Source organism: Orbicella franksi, chromosome 1, assembly GCF_964199315.1.
Source record: "Orbicella franksi chromosome 1, jaOrbFran1.1, whole genome shotgun sequence".
Lineage (NCBI taxonomy): Eukaryota > Metazoa > Cnidaria > Anthozoa > Scleractinia > Merulinidae > Orbicella > Orbicella franksi.
Genome location: NC_138145.1, coordinates 9,792,859 through 9,810,507, shown reverse-complemented (window position 1 = coordinate 9,810,507; position 17,649 = coordinate 9,792,859). Strand labels below are relative to the sequence as shown.

General features: G+C 40.4%; 1 protein-coding gene across 2 annotated transcripts; it reads right to left on the bottom strand.

The window, feature by feature from the left end:
- Nucleotides 1-453: 453 nt before the first annotated feature.
- LOC145488900 (uncharacterized) lies at nucleotides 454-16,089 on the bottom strand. Of its 2 annotated transcripts, XM_081467733.1 has the most exons (19): nucleotides 15,942-16,089; nucleotides 14,482-14,574; nucleotides 13,382-13,561; nucleotides 9,729-9,862; nucleotides 8,699-8,840; nucleotides 8,387-8,476; nucleotides 7,636-7,944; nucleotides 7,284-7,447; nucleotides 6,594-6,741; nucleotides 5,817-6,521; nucleotides 5,132-5,217; nucleotides 4,914-4,934; nucleotides 4,731-4,806; nucleotides 3,522-3,826; nucleotides 3,060-3,237; nucleotides 2,608-2,744; nucleotides 1,693-1,993; nucleotides 1,201-1,308; nucleotides 454-695 (listed from the first exon to the last, which is right to left on the bottom strand). In XM_081467733.1, the coding sequence occupies exons 1-19, from the start codon at nucleotides 16,036-16,038 to the stop codon at nucleotides 454-456; spliced, it is 3,516 nt and encodes a 1,171-aa protein (XP_081323859.1). In that variant the 5' UTR covers nucleotides 16,039-16,089. The 2 variants fall into 2 exon arrangements, with proteins under 2 accessions (XP_081323859.1, XP_081323869.1); XM_081467743.1 differs by lacking the exon at nucleotides 1,201-1,308.
- Nucleotides 16,090-17,649: the final 1,560 nt, after the last annotated feature.

Here is a 17,649-nt window from a genome sequence, read left to right as displayed (position 1 = left end):
AAGTAATGTAACAACTTGAAAAATTCCTAGCTATCTTTAGCTGTTGTCGGTTAGCGTTTGCTCTCATGAAGCGAAAACTTGAAGATTGTGGTCAGGAAAGGACACTGGAAATAATACACTCGTTTAAAACTACTACCTCTCTCGCTAGGGAATTTAAAATTTTGAAGTCAAACTCTCCTCGATTCTTACTGCATGGAGGAAGAAAAAGCAATTTTGCAAACTTAGCAGAATTATTAGAGGCGCCTTTGATTGGTAGGGTACGTAAGCATGGCAACAGCAGCTTCACTAGCACGTTTTTTACTTTAACCGCGAAACATTCCAAAATGTCTCAAGAGCCGCAATTATAGAACTTAATAGTAAACGTAATAGACCATTTGTAGCACATTCAATTCACTTTGGTTTATCTTGACTGCCCACTTGAGAATTAAAAGCAGTTTGGTTGCCATATAATTTCTATTTGGAGCCACCACCGGCCGCCTGTTCGCCTTGTTTCTTGAGGGCCTCTCCCTGACTCTGGCCCTGTTTCTGAAGTTTCTGTCCCTGATTCATCAGGTGCTGCCACTGCTGTTGAGGGCTCGGTACCTGGCCTGCCACTTGCCCTGACATTTGTCGACCTTGGTTCATGAGTTGTTGGCCTTGCTGTTGGAATCCTTGACCCATATTCAGAGCTTGTCCATAATAATTTGATCCCATTCCTATAAAAGTTGATTGATAACAAATTAGCTTGGACTAACGTTTTGAGTTGCACTATACTGTTCGAAAATCAAAAGCAAAAACGTGAAATATACGGGTGGAAAACCAGGTCCTTCACATTTTTAGCTTTTCAGACACAGCACCCACTCAGCATTGGCTAGGAAAAGAAAATGAATGCAGGACCGGGAAAAGTACCAATGAATGAAATGTAAATACCGATCAAACATGATAAAATTATCAATTAGGTCAACAGTCGGAGATTGTTGACCTCACCTCAGACACGGTTTTCTACATTACTCTTCAGAAGACGACTTCCGATTAGGTTGTCGAGACCAGACCACTGTAACGCCACCTTTTTCTCACTGATACTCCTAACGTAAATTGCAAAGAAAATTTCGAACGTGGAACAGATCATCAACTTCTGAATGATGATTAAATTCCTTCCTCTCGGAAAAAGGGTAAGATCAAAACATTCCTTTGGTGGGTTTGAAAGTCATATACACTTGCCTGCCAACTGCTGTGACAGCTGTTGTCCCTGGTTCATGAGTTGCTGGCCTTGTTGTTGAAATTGTTGACCCATATTCATAGCCTGCCCGTAATAATTTGATCCCATGCCTGTAAATGTAACACATTGGGAGCAAGCCAAGGTAAGAAACTGTTGAACTCTGTTAAACAGCAGTTTAACATTCATTGTCAAGGAAAAAGGTGAACTGTTTTCTTAATAATGTAATTAAACTTGGGTTATTAGGTGACAAGGCAGTTCCATTGAGCTAGTAACAGATATTTGTGTAAACTGCAAGAACTCAGAAGTAATCGGTAGTACGATGCAATAAACATAAGGCAACTGCGAAAACGGTTTTGATATAAAGTCAATTTTATAGATCTCTTAACGACCACTCTCTTCGACGACCGTTTCTCTTGAGCAACAACTTTTTCCTGGACCAAGGGTGGTAGCCTAACAGAGAGTTTTTTTTAATTTTATTTTGCTGAAAAACGCACCTTGGAGACCCTGTGCCATTCCAGCTCCTTGCCGGAAAGCATTTTGTCCTTGCTGCTGCAGTTGACTGCCAAGGTTCATCCCCTGCTGAAAGGCGCCTTGACCCATGCTCTGCGCTTGACCGTACAGATTCTGTCCTTGCTGCATTAACTGGCTTTGTAAGCCTCCTCCCATTCTCTGAGCCTGACCGTACAGTCCCTGACCTTGCTGCATTAGCTGACCCTGTAGCCCTTGGGCCATACCTTGTGCTTGACCATATAATCCTTGACCAGTCTGCCTGAGCTGGCCTTGGAGATTTTGCACCTTAGGGCAAAACAAACGCTCGATCAGGTTACAGTGTGCCTCGCAGCTTTCAAGATGCTCGAAAGAATATCGTTTGTGTTCAAATACATTCATTTTCACGATCTGTCTTGTAAGACTTTATAAGAGGATTGGGATTCAAAGAACCTTCCTACCATATGTTGAAAAGAAAACGGTGACAGGAAGCTTATTGAGAAAGATTTCGCGTTAAATTGTGTAAACATACATGGAGTCCCGTTGTAAACTTCTCAGAATTGACAACTTAAAGCTAAAATGATCGAAATAACTACACCTTCCACCTTCGTTCCTTTCATTTCATCGAGGCTTTTTGCAAGCTATAAGAGGTTTGATCATTTCGTTTGTATAATTTCACTATTTTCCAAAACCTAAGAAATAAACAGTGTGGTTGCACCATGTTTGTATCAAACATGTATGTGCACGCAATATTTACCTGATAAGCCGTCAATAATTGCATAATAAACTGCATGGCAGTGGCAAGGACAACGTAACTTGGTCTTAAGTAGTCTTGTTTAAGCTATTTTCGTTGAACTACAGCTGATATAACTGCGATTTAGGACTCAGCGATCTAAGACGCAAGTGATATAACCCTGGCATACCTGTTGAAAGCCTTGCTGTCCCATATTCTGTACTTGTCCTAAAGCTCCCATTCCTTGTTGTCTGACTTGATTAAAGGCGCCCATACCGGTTTGTCGAGCCTGGTTCATTATTCCCATTCCTTGTTGCTGTACTTGGTCTATCAAGTAAAAGAGAAACTATTGTTGTAAATTGTTTCATGGTGACCTAAATTTCTTATGTCTTTACTTTCTTTGCTTGATGCAGATGTTATCGCATATTTGTTTGATAAACTGTATGGTAAAGTGCAAACCAGACGCGTTTCACCGCAATTAATCAGTACGACGAAAGATTCGTAAAAGAACGGAAGGCAGAGGTTTCTTATAATTCACATCTAATTACAATTTTACCGTCTACCAAACACTTCATCTCTGTATTAAAGAACTCATCATTCTAAAGTACAGTTATTGTAAACTGTGTAGTTTTTGCCACTTACTGAGGGTCTGTTGTCCTTGTTGCACAAGTCCTTGTCCTGTCTGCCTCGCTTGGTTCAGTGCTCCCATTCCGGCCTGCTGCGCCTGCCCAACAGCTTCCATTCCTTGTTTCTGTGCTTCACCTACAAGCCCGGTGGCCTCTTGTGACAGCCCTTCTCCCATGGCTACGGCTTTATTAGCCTACGAATAAAGTGCAGTGAAGCTGTTATAAGTTAATAAGCCTGGAGTACAAAGATATACATAAATTTCTTTCTGGACAAATTGGAGCACTATTGAAGCCATATTTTGTGGTCGTTGTCGCTGTTTTCGCTGTTGTTTAGAGTTGTTGTTATTCTTGTTTTCCCAGTTTAATAAATGTTTGGCAGGGTTTGTCTTCCCTAGTTTACCGGAATACCAAAATGGGATACGAAGATTTCTCCGAATAACTTCCGAAGGGCTTCTGAACACTAAAAGAGACTTGTTACCTCATTTTCAACCTCCTCTCTTATCCTGTCGAACTCCGTTTTCCCTTGGTTAAAGATATCAGTGGCCATTTTTCTGGCTTTTTCGTAGTACTCAGGAATAAGAGGTTTGACTTTCTCAACCAATTCCTTGATTTTGTCTTTATCGACATTGTCCAGGAGACCTTTGACATCTTTTGTATCGTAGTTTCCAATTGCTGATATTTCTCCGCCAATATCACTTGCCAGCCCTTTGAACTCAGACAACACTGTGTCTTTGAACACATCGAGAGCCTTCAGACCATATTCCCTTCCACGATTAAACCACCCTGGAAGATGATGAAGATAACTGGTCGTTTGTTGTCGTTTGAGTTTGAAAGAATTAATGGCAACTCTCTTACGAGAGCCTGGAATAAGATGATCGTCCCCTGAATAACATGCTTTTATACATCGCTTTTATACATCATCTTCTGAAACTCATTAATAATTCATCAAGTCAAAACAAAGAAAATCACAACCGTGAAGGAGGTTTGGATGCCCGGTCTTAATTAGCATAGATTTTGACGATTTTACTTCTCGGTGTACTCCTTAGTTTTTGTTTCGATTGAGAAGATATATCAAACACTCGAGACACTGTTTCGTCGGCTATCCAAACACCTCGAGTTTCGTCGAAAATACTCCGCTGCGCATCGTATTTTCAGCTCTCTTCTCGGTGTTTGGATATCCCGATGAAACACGGTCTTACATCAAAATTCTGTCAACTTCGTTGTTATTTAGTTTTTTTTTCAAAGAAGAAGTTTTCTCGTTCAGTGAACTCAATTGTCCCTCCTTCGAATCACGTCTAATCTGTCTAATAAAACTATGGTTCTAGGTTTCACTAAAGCTATTAAAAAACCGCAATAGGCTACATTTACAAACGTCAAGAGGGATTGACATATTTAGGGGAATAAATGAACAGGAAAGTGAGAATAAAGCTAGTATCAAAGCCAAAGGAAATAATTCTCAATAACTCTCAAGGAAATCCCATGAGATATACATGTTTTTCACTGTGTCAAGCACTTTCTTTTTACAAATTAAATATTACAAAACAGGGTTTAACAGTTTACGCCGACTTCTATCACAACTATATCAATTCTACGCCTGTTTAATTCTGGGGAAAAGCCTCAGAATTGTGCGATCTATATCAGATCTAAATTATAGATAAGCTGCTCTTGTACGAAATATACTACTTACTTTTTCCCATTTCAAAATATTGTCCTTTGATTTTTTCATTGTAGAAATCTTCTGCTCTCTTCTGCCAAGGCTTCAACTAGAACGTAAATACGGAAACACGGGCATCACTAAAAGGCACTAATCTGTCCGAGAAGATTTCGTTATTTTGAAGCAAAATTATGTTAGAAGTGTCGAAAAACTTACCTTCTTGTAAAAGTCTTTAGCCTGAAAAGAAAAAGAGTAAATGCAGTTAAGACACAAAGTCGTGGAATGGAACAGTAAATCAACGAAAAGACCAGTTCGTATTATGGCGATATCATTTTAGATTATTAAAATTTCTGTTTTATGGCTTACATTTACCATGCATTCAGATTTAACTTTTCACATACTTTTTACGCTCTTCTTCGTGTCAGGTATCTCACCTTTTCAATCAAATCATCAGAAGTTTTACTCAGGTCTTTTGTCATCCCCAGTCCTTGGCTTTGCAGTTGGTTTACTGCACCCATGCCTTCAGGTAAAGGGGAAATCATGTTTACATTAGTGGGTTGGCGCAAATCATCCCTTCAAAAATATTACAAACACGGCTCATTTTTTCAACTCTAAATTACTGAAAGTTTCTCTTCTCCAACCAAATCCAAGGTTTGTCAACAGACCCTTTCACTCTTCTTTCAAGTGCAATAAGCGCGGAGAGGTCGAGCAGTTAACTATAATGGATTGTGAGCGACTTTGGACTGCTGCTTGTCTTACTTGTCTAACTTAACTGTTTGTGTCTTCTTCAACTTTTGCTGCGTTTGTCTCCTAGTCCTAAAGAGTCTTAAAACCGTCAAAACGCCACCTCAGCGTTCTGATTCAGTTATAAACCGTTACACATAACTCTTGCAAAGCTGATGAGAGAAGGCGTTGGCCTTCAAGAATAAGGTAATGATGCGCCTCCCATACAGATTGAAGCACATTTCATCTCTATAGTTTACGTATAAATGTACATTTCGAAGTTGTACAGTGAAGAATATCATCCGAGATTATATGAAAAACAATAACTAGTCAGCTGGAATTGCGCTCTGTGTCAATTACAGAAAAAGGGTAAACATTTTGCAGACCTTTTCTCACCTTGACCTTGTAATTGATTAACAACACCCATGCCTTTTCCTTGAATCTGATTGGCTAACCCCATTCCCTGGCCTTGCAGCTGACCAGCCAGCTGCCGCCCTTGTCCTTGAAGTTGGTTTACCATTCCCACACCCTGTCCTTGAAGCTGGCTTAACTGGTTTTGCGCTTGTCCCAGCATTCCTGCGCCTTGACCTTGAAGTTGATTGGCCAATTGCATGCCTTGTCCTTGAAGTTGGTTCACCATGCCCATACCTTGGCCCTGAAGTTGATTGGCCAGTTGCATCCCTTGTCCTTGAAGCCTGTTGGCCATGCCCATGCCCTGGCCTTGCAACTGGTTAAACTGGTTTTGAAGCTGGCCTTGGTACTGATTGACCATACCCATGCCTTGACTTTGTAACTGGTTCATCTGGTTTTGATACTGGTTTAGCATTCCTGCACCTTGATTCTGAAGCTGGTTAAACTGGTTTTGAAATTGGTTTGCCATGCCTGCTCCTTGATTCTGAAGTTGGCCAAACTGATTTTGAAACTGGTTTTGGAATTGGTTTGCCATTCCTGCACCTTGATTCTGAAACTGGTTAAACTGGTTTTGAAATTGGTTTGCCATGCCTGCTCCTTGGTTTTGAAACTGGCCCAGCATCTGTTGACCTTGACCTTGTGCGCCACCAAACATCCCTTGCGCTTGGCCAAATGCCTGTTGTCCTTGATCTGAAAGAAACGCGTTTTACCATGAGTGGTACTTTAACTTTTCTGTAATAATGGCTAATACCAAAGTCTTACTCTGAAATCCGCCAAGAGCTGCTTGTCCTTGACCCACGGCTCCACCAACTGCAGCCTGTCCTTGACCAATAGCAGCTTGTCCCTGGCCAGCCAACTGTTTCCCCTGATTGATTGCTTGTTGACCTTGTTGCTGGGCTCCACCAATAGCCTTCAGGAGAAATCAAGCACACGAACATTTGCTCTGTATCCAAGCCTAAGTAACTTATAGGTAAACTTTTGATCGTCGTTATGTAAGCTACATTGGTTTTTATATTGGTTTCGATACACTATCGTATTCTCATAACTAACACACCAACAGGGGTGTATGATGTGAAGCAAACCTAGGACTTAATAGGCCTAATGGAGAAAGATATATTTTCTATGGCGAAATATAACTGGGGAGGATTCAAATACTTCTTTACCGTAAAAAGAAAAAGAATTATCAGAGTCCTGCGAGAGATTGATGTTAACTGAAAGAATACTTTCCCTTAAGCTGCATTAAAAGGAAAAATCAGCCTGTTCAATTTTCCCTAAATTGCTAGAAATTTAGCCTCAACTGAATTCTCCATATAAAGTGTTCAAAACTTTAACATTGTAAGTGATCATAACGACGTTTCTCTACGCCCTTGGTCGACCATTTACATTTTTAGGGTGTCTATAATTTTATAAGCCTCTGGTAAAGGAGGGGTAATAATCTCATTTTATCTTTACCTGTTGACCTTGATTAACCAGCTGTTTTCCTGCTTTTTGAGCCTCCAAGGTGGCGTTCCTTAATCGTTCCTGCTGTTCTAATAGTCGCTTCCTGTACTCTAACATGCGAACATAGTTGACGTAACTCAAGACAACCTGTGGACTAAAGTTTACCATTGACGGGTCTGCAAGACGAAAAACAAAAGGTATGGTCCAATGAGAGGAAATGCAAATATGTATGAGTTTATACAGAAGCTTAGAAGCTTCTGGTGTGCAAAATAACACTGAAATAGAACAAAATGGTTCAACCACCCTGTAAGACTGTATTATTTAGGTTCGTTTATCATTGTCGATTTTTGTTTGATTAACTCACCCATTCCATAAGGCACCACTTCACACAATGATAAAGCTTTCCCGCTCTCAGGTATCCTGATGTTGATGTACTGTCCAGTAATATTACACCTGATGGTTTTGACATCACCAGGTCTTACGCTGTGTTTATCTCCGCATTTTTCATTGTCATTGCCTTCGTTCTCCGTACTGTTTCCAATCCTTATTTCAAAGTCTTTTAACTCAGTACTATTTCGAGGAGTAGCAAGGTAAAACTCTCTTATGGCAGTTACGTATCCCAGATCTACACGCCACCATGGATTGTCTTCGGTCTGGGTCAGAGAACAAGATTCTAGCACAAAAATAAAACACAATGAGAAACGTCATGTTGATTGTCATGAAATACTGACAATTTATTGGTAGTAAATTAGAAGGGGCTTTGCGAGGTACAACTAACATGGCTACAGGTAAGCAGGAAACGCTTGTGTCGGTAGGGAAGTTACTACACGATTTCCCTCTGTAAACAGCATTTTATCAGGTTTCTCCAAAATGTTCGATAAAAGTAACCTATTTATAAACCTGGGCGGAGAGAAGCACGGTAAGACGACTACACCAGCCAGGTTTTAACCGGGTTCATCTCCAAACTTGAAATCCAACCTTAGTAACCATTAACTATTAAAACCAGTGCTTTATATGGTTGTCAATGGGTGAGAATAAAAGACTAGCAGAGAAGCGGTAAAATATGCTCTTGGATGGAAAAGCTTCATTGTACATTGCTAAATTTAATTTCTCACCACTACTAAAGTTTCCATCAATTGCTCTGGAGGCTACCTGTCCGTTCACGGTGCTTGATTGTTCAGCGGTCGTATTTGACGCTAGATTAACTGAAAATCAAAAAATCCAAATGTCCTAACTGAAGCAAAGTGAGTTATATTTAGGACTGCGTGCTGCTTCTAAAATCTAATTGTCAATTCATATAACGGGATAGGCCATGACAAACGTTTTGGGGAGAGGACGAAATATAATATAATTTTTGCAATATAAAATTTCCAAAACAGCCTAATCTAATCATTGTCTAACGGTTTATTCTTTTTAACTTCTCCTACCTTGCCAAAACGCACAGCCAATCAGCTCAGCTCGCATGCACAACTTGTATCCGCGAAAGGTCTGAGGAAGAATTCTGACGTATCGAGCGGCCACTCGGTACTGGAAGTAATTGGCGAACTGGAAATAGAAACCTTTGAAGACCTGGTGGTAGAAACAAATTTCAACAATCAATGAGAAATTTACTTTTGGAAGTATTGACGATTGCTTTAATGTTTTGAAGCTTTCGCAACATTTAGTCTTTTCAGATTTCTGTGATTTTTCAAAATTAATATCGCAGTGTTTGAATTGTCGCAGGGTACATTAACGCAGAAACAACGCCGGTTTGTGATCGGGACTATGGACTATCTTAACAACTCGCCTCTAAATACTTCAAATAACTACCTCTCGCCAAGTGTCGCACGCACAGACTATCAGATTTAATTGTGCTGCGTCAGAGTAATTCGTTGGGCAAAGTTCTCGTGATTGGCCGGTAAGCTCTGTTGCAGACAATTTTGACTGCAATATTAAGCAAATCATTCGATATCTTATTTAAGTTGGTCAAGTCACAAGGCTGCCTTATCATTTGATATTAAATCAATAGCAACAATCTTTCATTTTTTTTTTAGGAGTTCTGATCGGGTACGTAAGTTTGAGGTATTTACTATTTGCTGCATGTTCTAACTTACCATATTCTAATTTACCAGAAAAGTTGCAGGGGAGCAGGGATGGCGTAGTGGTGAGAGCGCTCGCCTCCCACCGATGTGTCCCGGGTTTAATCCACGGACCCGACGTCATATGTGGGTTGAGTTTGTTGTTGGTTCTCTTCTCTGCTCTGAGAGGTTTTTCTCCGGGTACTCTGGTTTTCCCCTCTCCTCAAAAACCAACATTTCTCAAATTCCAATTCGATCCTTGAATGCACGGACATTTCTGAACGAGTTCTGTGAACTCCTTGGTGCTCCGTGGGTAAACAAATTACATTTACATTTACATTTTTTTATTTACATTTACACTGTCCTACTGTGTCTCGTTGTGAACAAAAACGTCTTTTACCTTCTCCTCGCCATTCTCTTTGTAGATATCCCACCGCTGACCATCAATACTGTAACTCACGCGATACTGATCTACAAAGTCTGGTGTGTGACGTGCGCCTTGTGTTATGACACCGCTGATCAGCATAATGATACCTTTGCAAAAATATTGCAGGATTTTTAGCAAAATTGAAAATGGTAGAAAATAGATCATTGATGCTGTTACTTAAGTGGATTAGATACAAAGGCAGAAATAGTAGCTCTTGTTAAAAGAAATTTATCAAACGGATTAGGGATAGAGTTTGAAAACTGTATGCAAACTGGCTCTGTAAAATTGCGCACCTAAAATCATATCTAATCAACAATGATTTAGATAAACATATACAGGCAAAAACTAACGATAGATAAATCCGACGTTTCGGCGACATCTTGGCGCCATTGTCAAGGGAAACTAATTAAATATGCGATTTCAAGAGTAACTAAGAGTTCAGCGTTTCTAATTTGCATAGGTTACACAAAGACTTTAGCGCGAACTGAGTCTGATTGTACATTTAAACACGGTCGTAATTGTTTAATGAGTAACATCTCATTAATGAGACAATCAAACTTGTTGTGGCATTTTTTCAACACGCTAAAACAATTGCGAAGGTCATCCGGAATCCTGCCTGCGTGTCTATTATCATAGTGATTGCGTACTGACGAGGTCTTGCTTCTATGTCCATCAACGCGTACGAACAGATGGCCACGGGTGTAACCGACATAACCAGCATCGCACTGGTCACACTTGAAGTTATACACAACGCATTGTTGATCAATGAGCTGAGGCTTAGGTTCGCTTGTCGGGAACTCCTGGGCAATCTTGCGGCTCGTAAACACCGGTTGAACACTGGTCCGCAGCTTCACACTGAGATCTTTCAACTGTGTCTTCACGATATTAGCAGACTCCTGGTCTTTAAAGGGTATGACAACCCGAGTAGTGTTTTCTGTCGTAGATCTGGACCGTAATGAGGGCTGATCAGCGACCTTTAAATTTAGGAAGGTTTTGACAGTGGAGTCAACAAGGTGCTTGGGATATTTCAGTTTAGAGAAAACAGACTTCAGTCGTTCGCACTCCTCAGTGAAGTAGGACCATGACGAAGACAGGCGATGTGCGCGATCGAGCATAGTTGTCAATAGTCCGCGCTTGTACCTATTATCGACATGACTGTGGTAATGGAGAAGCAGACCACTGTTTGTTGGCTTCACAAACACTTTAGTTTCAATACGAGGCGCTCTGTTTAGGAGTTGAGTACCGAGAAAGGGAAGCATTCCATCATTTTCGACCTCCATAGTGAAGTTGATGGCGGGGTGAGCGTGGTTGAAAGTGGACTAGCTTTTCAGTCAATTCAGAAAATACTTGTTTCGCACCCATAAGTTAGTGGTCTGTTTTGTCTTTAGGAATGTTTTTTTTTTTTTAAATTGCTTCGATCCCCCGTCCAGGGGATCTCCCATATAAAAGTTATATGGGTATGCGCCGCTTTGAAGGATATGGTTTTCAGGCAGTTTAGTGTGAGATAGGGAATAGAAATCAGACAGTTTTGGTCTAGAATGGGGTATAATTTACCAGAAAAGTAGCGAGTGTAAATAATTTAGGGTAGAACAAGGTTCTTTTCCCCGGTTTTATAACAGAAATTGAAACTCGGAAATAATTTTGTAAGATATTGGTTAAGTTAGCGCATGTTGGACAACGATAGTGATAAATTTTCTGCATTTAAAATAGCTAGTCTCGGATAGAGTAGCAAAATCAAGCTGATCATGGTCTGGTATAGGATAAGGGTTTCAGGATCCCAGCGGCACATCCCCACCTAATGATTTTCAGAGTTTCTCCCCCCCCCCCCCCCCCCCCCGAGCTCTCTCTCTCTGAGTTGATCTTGAATTTGAGGGATCGTATGTATTTCAGATCGTAGATTTCTGTCATTTAATGCTATTCTTAAGGTATCAGTATAACCCATTTGACCATCCGCGCGCGGTCCGCTCTAGCGTTCGCGGCTTTAACAAAAACCCATATAAACCGTATATTTACTGGAAGCTTAATAACTACAGATTATGACCTGACCTGTTTAAAACGGTAAAAATTTACCGTGTTTCGAAAAGGTGAATATATTTACAAAGCTTCACGAACCCATAAATCAAGGTACACGCCCGCTAAATTTAGGTCGGAGAAAACGATTAACATGGCATCCGTTTCTTCACACATTGACCTCAAAAACCGTGTCTCAGATTTTTGGCACATACGTTTGTTATTATTTGACAAGAGGATAAAGTTAGAAAAAGGAAAAAAATAGGACTGCCCGCGAAAAAAAGGCATAACTTTTTAATGAAAAGAGTAATCAGAATTCGCAGACACGGTTTCGTCGGCGTTCGTTCTGACAACATTCTCTCCGAATTTCAGCCAATTTGGTCCAGGGGCTGCCGACCTGGAACTCGAAATGCACGTACAACTCGCCTATTTTTTACTTTCGAGAAACAGAGAAAAAATAAAATTCGGCGGCATCCAAGTGTTATGAGATTATCACACCAAGGGAGACACCGCAGAGGAATCAACTTTCTGTATAACAATAGGACTATGACAGTTAACATGGAACAGGTACAAATTTCCGCGACGGCGCGCGGTAAATTATTCACCAGTGAATAAACCGCTTTTTCATGTGTGAAGTCAGAATTCCAAAGTTAGTAAACGTGAAATTATCTTTTGATTTACTCTATTAGCGTTCGAAATTTTACGTATCGGTTGACTAATCTTCAAAATTATGACCATGTCACTGTTAACATGCCGAAGGCCCGTAGAAGGTTCCCGAGAAAATGCAAGCGCACAAAGGGAAACGCTGGAGAGGACGCCGTAAACGGGACTACATCGACTGATGTTGATGCAAAGGCAAAGATACTGGAAGAAATGACAATAGCTGGGTAAGAAAAAAAAAATGTTGCACTGCTGATTCTAATTTTGTACAATCGATCTGCCTGTCAATTTCGTCCACTTCTCTTCGTCAATCTCCTCTGCTTCGACAGTTTCTCGCAACAGTATTTTAGCGCGGCTTGCGCTCATTTCGGCTTGCTCGCTGGCTTCGTGATCGCGATCGTTGTCGCGTTCATCCAGCAATTTTTCTTGATTGTAAAACGAACCCTTTGCCGCTTTCCGCTAATTTAGCGGCCCACTCTTTGTTGAAAGTGTTTTTTGCCTTCTTTGGCCTTCCTTTAGCCGATGAAAACGGGCAAGATCGCTCTGTCTTCTTCGAAGACATCCGGCACTGATTATGGCGCGCGAATCGCGTGTCAACTCAGCATGATCTTGATGTCATGTGACTTCTTGCCTTGATAATTAATTCATTTGACAGAACTTGTCAACTCTCAATTAAGTAATTAATATGCAAAACAATCTTTCTCGCGCAATAACTAGCGGCAGAAATAAGATTTTTTCGTGGAGTTTTTTTTATCTAAAAGATTACTTTAAGATTTATCCAACCGCTTAAAAAAGTAAAATTATGCAAAACTGCAAATTTTCCCCTTACTGATACCTTAAGCCAGTTTGATAGTTTTACGTTCTCTGTAATGTCTTTTTCTAGGGCACATAAATAGGACCTAAAATGGACCTTGAGAGTAACATGAGTGACTAGTGCATAATATCCTGTTACATACCAAGATCAATCTGCAGGTAATGTGGTCCCCGATGTCTTCTCTTTATGCACCAGGACCCGTAAGGGTTATTCAGCCGACCCATGTGTGGCTTCAGGTGGAGACTGCTATGAGCAGAAGAGGCCGTGATTTGATTATCCCAGATGCTGAATCGATTGGACATGCCCAATTGATAGATGCAAACTAAACACAACACAAAGTGAAAATTCAAACCAGGGGACCTCAAAGTGATACAGGCTATTCTTCGGCCAACTTGTGGCAGCGGCTAAAAGCGATGCATTGTGGCCAAGCTAGAAAACTCCCAACTCAATCGCAGTGTTTTGTGCAAGTTTTTCACAAAGATTGTGGAGGACGCCTGGCTAGCGCAGTGATGTCAGTCATGTGCAAAACTTAAGTGGACGTTTTGATTGACTGATCATGCAAGTCATTGCCAAGCAAGTTACAACGCTTAAAATAACTCACACAGCTTTCCCCGGTCAAAAACGTGGTAGAAACTGTTGATTCCAGGATACGTAAGACGCGATAATATTTCAAAATGACGTCTTTGGGGTGCGTTTCAATAGATTTCCTGAAAGTAACCCGAAACTACTCGCTTTCTCACCCACGCTATATAACTGGTTTGAAAATCCGCGCAAACTCTACTCGACCAATTAAATGTAAAACCAAAGCCAATAGCGACATTGGCACACGTTTCCTGTTTTACGCGCCGGTTGCATGTATCAGCTATTTCGAGCTCTCATTGGGTCATTGCGTTGCTGTGTTTGCTATAATTAAGTGGTGACTGTGATCGCTTTGGTCTTAATTCTACTACATTTAATTAAAACCCGCTCTGAATATCGATAAGAGTCAATTTAGTTCTGAAAATTACTTGGTTCTGCATTACCATACGCTACGCGATTGGCTTAAAAAATCGCGCCACTTTTTCATCCAATCAGAAGTAAAACAAAAACCAATCATGTCTCGCTCGTGCACGTTTTCCCGCTCTTCACGTCAGCTACATGTATTTACTTCGAGTTTTGTCCTTTGTAATTGGCCAGTGATAACTTTGGTTTTGGATTTACAACACTCATTTTAACACTGTTCTACAACTTATCATAACTTACTGGGAAATCGTACGTTTGTACCACCGAGACCAGGAGCCGGTCTTTCTTCCTCTGCTTTTGAATCATTCTTTGCAGCCTCATCCTCCCTCTTCACTGCAAGGTAATAGAAATGATAAGCATCGCATAGATTCATGTTTTTTTTTTTTGTTTTTTTTTACTAAAATCTCACGTCATGGCATGCAGCGACGTATTTACAAGAAACTTTAACATGTGAACAAGCACATGTGCAAAATATATTTTTTAAAGTAATCTTTAACACATATTTTCAAGGCGCAATTTGCTGAAAGATGAAATTATGTCCGATTCTCTTTAACACTGAGCGAGCTGTTAGAATAAGGCTGTTTTGATGTACTAATGTTCTGTGTTACAGTACGTACAAAGTTAATTAATTGAATGGCATCGAGTTCAAATTAAAGCCAGATTGTTCACTATTAAAGCATTGAATAACTAATTTACATAATCAGTTCTTTAAAAGCTCTTTAAAAAAGTGAGGCCATGCTGACTCGGGCGAACTTTTCGCTGACAGGCAACATTAATGAGCATACAAATGGAGCAGAGGCTTGTCCGAGTGTAGTAATAGGGATCGGGAGAGAGACTCGTCCTCACACTCTAGTCGTTATCTTATAGAAGTGGAGTTTGCAAGTAGCCAAATCACAAATAAATCCCTCAATAAAAGTTTCCATAGTATGTCCTATGCAGGTAGTCTTTGATGTGATAGGAAAGTAGTACTACTTTCCACGCAGAGCTCATGCTTTTAGTCTTTTGGGTAATAAACTAGTTGATATGAAAAGGGAAACCACTGCTCGCGCATATAACTAAGAAGCATCGATGGAGCTATATCAGATTCGGCTCTATCCTAGAATGATAACAACGTCTTTCGTCCGACCCATTCCAAAATTTTCTACGGCTTAAAAACAATCCGCAGAATTTCATCCAGATCCATGAGTAGCCTGGTGGGCAAGAGTGTGTTTTCTTGTAAATGCAACGCTTCATAGTTATTTTGTATGCTAAATATGCATATGCAATCAATGATAGACGCACCCAAAGTGGTTACACACTCATTGATGCGATGTTCCACAGATTTTAAACATAGCTTTAAGCTTCATAAAATAAGCTAGAAAAAAAGCGTCAGATCTTTCAGAGTGCAGGCGTGATCAATTTTCGTAACTCAACTGTTCAAAAACAGGAATCAATAGCTATATTTTCAAATATGCATATTTCATTTGAAAGCAGTTGAGATGAGCAAACCAAATCTTCCTTATATCGATGATGCAAATGTGTTCAGAAATTCAAAGTATATACATTACGACACAATTTTGGGCGCTTAGTTACAAATAAGACCTACGTATTATCGTACGTTAACAGAATTACTGTTCCCTGCCTTAACCCAAATTGAATTTAAAAATATATATAATGCACATTGCTCAAAAATGCAGAATATATGAGAAATCGTTTCTTACCTCGCGTCAGCAGTTTCTCAGCTGGATTTCTCGCAGGAAGACATGCTGACAAAGAGAAAGTCGCCACGATTAGCAGTGTGATTGTAAAACCTTTCATATTCCGATGGAGAAACTCTAAACCTAACTGCGGGAACTTCGCAGTTTTAAGCTTCAGGACGCGCAAAAGTGGCTTTAGATTTCTTAGCTGGTACTCAATAAATTATTCAGGGAGCTAACAAATTAATACCGTATAGTGGAGCGGCCGCTGCAGTATGTAAATGCAGAGAGCTGTTTGACTAGTAAATGCAGGTACCTGTCAATGAGTGTCTCCAAGATTTTCTTGAAAAACAGAACGACATTAGCACTGAAGAATTACACGGACATTTAAGCAACAACAAGCGAATAAAGAATTAGAAGAACATTTTGAAAGAAAAATGAAGAGCTGACAAAATTAAACTCCAGCTTGCAGAAAACATTTTTTTATTCAATCTAATTTCAGTCTTTTATAAGCCGTAGAAACGGGCCTATCTCACTTCTTTTGGGGATGTAGCTTACGTATAAAATAGAATTTAGTACCACGGAGAGTATATTTAATCTCAGAGATACTGGATTTTTTTTCTAATAACAAAAAGAATCGGCGCCTTTCTAGTTTCAGCGCGTCTCTCAAACGAGGTCAGGGTATTCTAATATTTATATCATGCAAATATGTTAACACAAACCTCTTATGGAGAAGATGCCTGTTTACGAAGAACTATTTTATTATTCAGATTTTCCAACCAGTTGAACAATTCGATACGTGTTTCGACTGTCTACATTTCTCACGAACTCTGTATTTTCTCAAAATAAATCGACATAAGCGAAGAGAACCAAACGCGAGGACAGCGCAGACTTGCGCGGGGTGGGCGTAGAATGTCCTTCGCCCGGCCCCTGCTCTCTACTCCCCTCCCCCTAAATCCCCGCACTTCGGGGATTGAAGATCGCGGATAACGATCCGAGAAAAGTTACCTCACAGATTTTTTTTTTATTCGTCCCGATTGAAAGGAACTAGCATGCAATGTAAACAGTAATTGAATTAAACAATTTTTCTGCCGAATTCGAGAACGGTAACTTCCCAATCGTCGGTCCCTTTGGTGAGTACGCTTCGGCGGCGAATCAGGCTCGGTTGCCTGATCTATCTATGGATTAGCCTGCTTGGCAAGCGTTCAAAGGGAGGGGGGAGACGGGGAAACCAGAAGCCCGAAGTGCGGTGGCGGGAAAGGGACGATCGCGCTTCCCGCTTCTAGTTTCCTCCTTTCCCTTCCCTTTGAACGCCGGCCACGCAGAGTATCTATGGGTATTGATATGAACCTAGGTATTATGAACCATGATTCACCTGATATGAGTGTAAATAGAAAAGACACTAAAAGGCGAGCGAAAGAGCAGAGAAGCAACTAGTGACTCCAAGATATTTATACAGCATAGGCTGCCTGGATGAAGTGTTTTGTAACTAACACTATCAAAACACTTCGTTTTCGATTTTTGAAGGGTTATGGATCGCTAACCATATAAAGACCTATGATAGATTTGATGTAAAACAAAATTAATGCAGGGCGCAATAAAGGGTAAAAACCTCTCAGTCGTTTGTCGCGAACAAAATAGAACAAAATTAAAAAATAGACCAAATTTCAAGGTTATGAAAAGAGGGATTTGTATTAGTTTAATTTCCAAATCACAACAAAGGAAGGGCGAT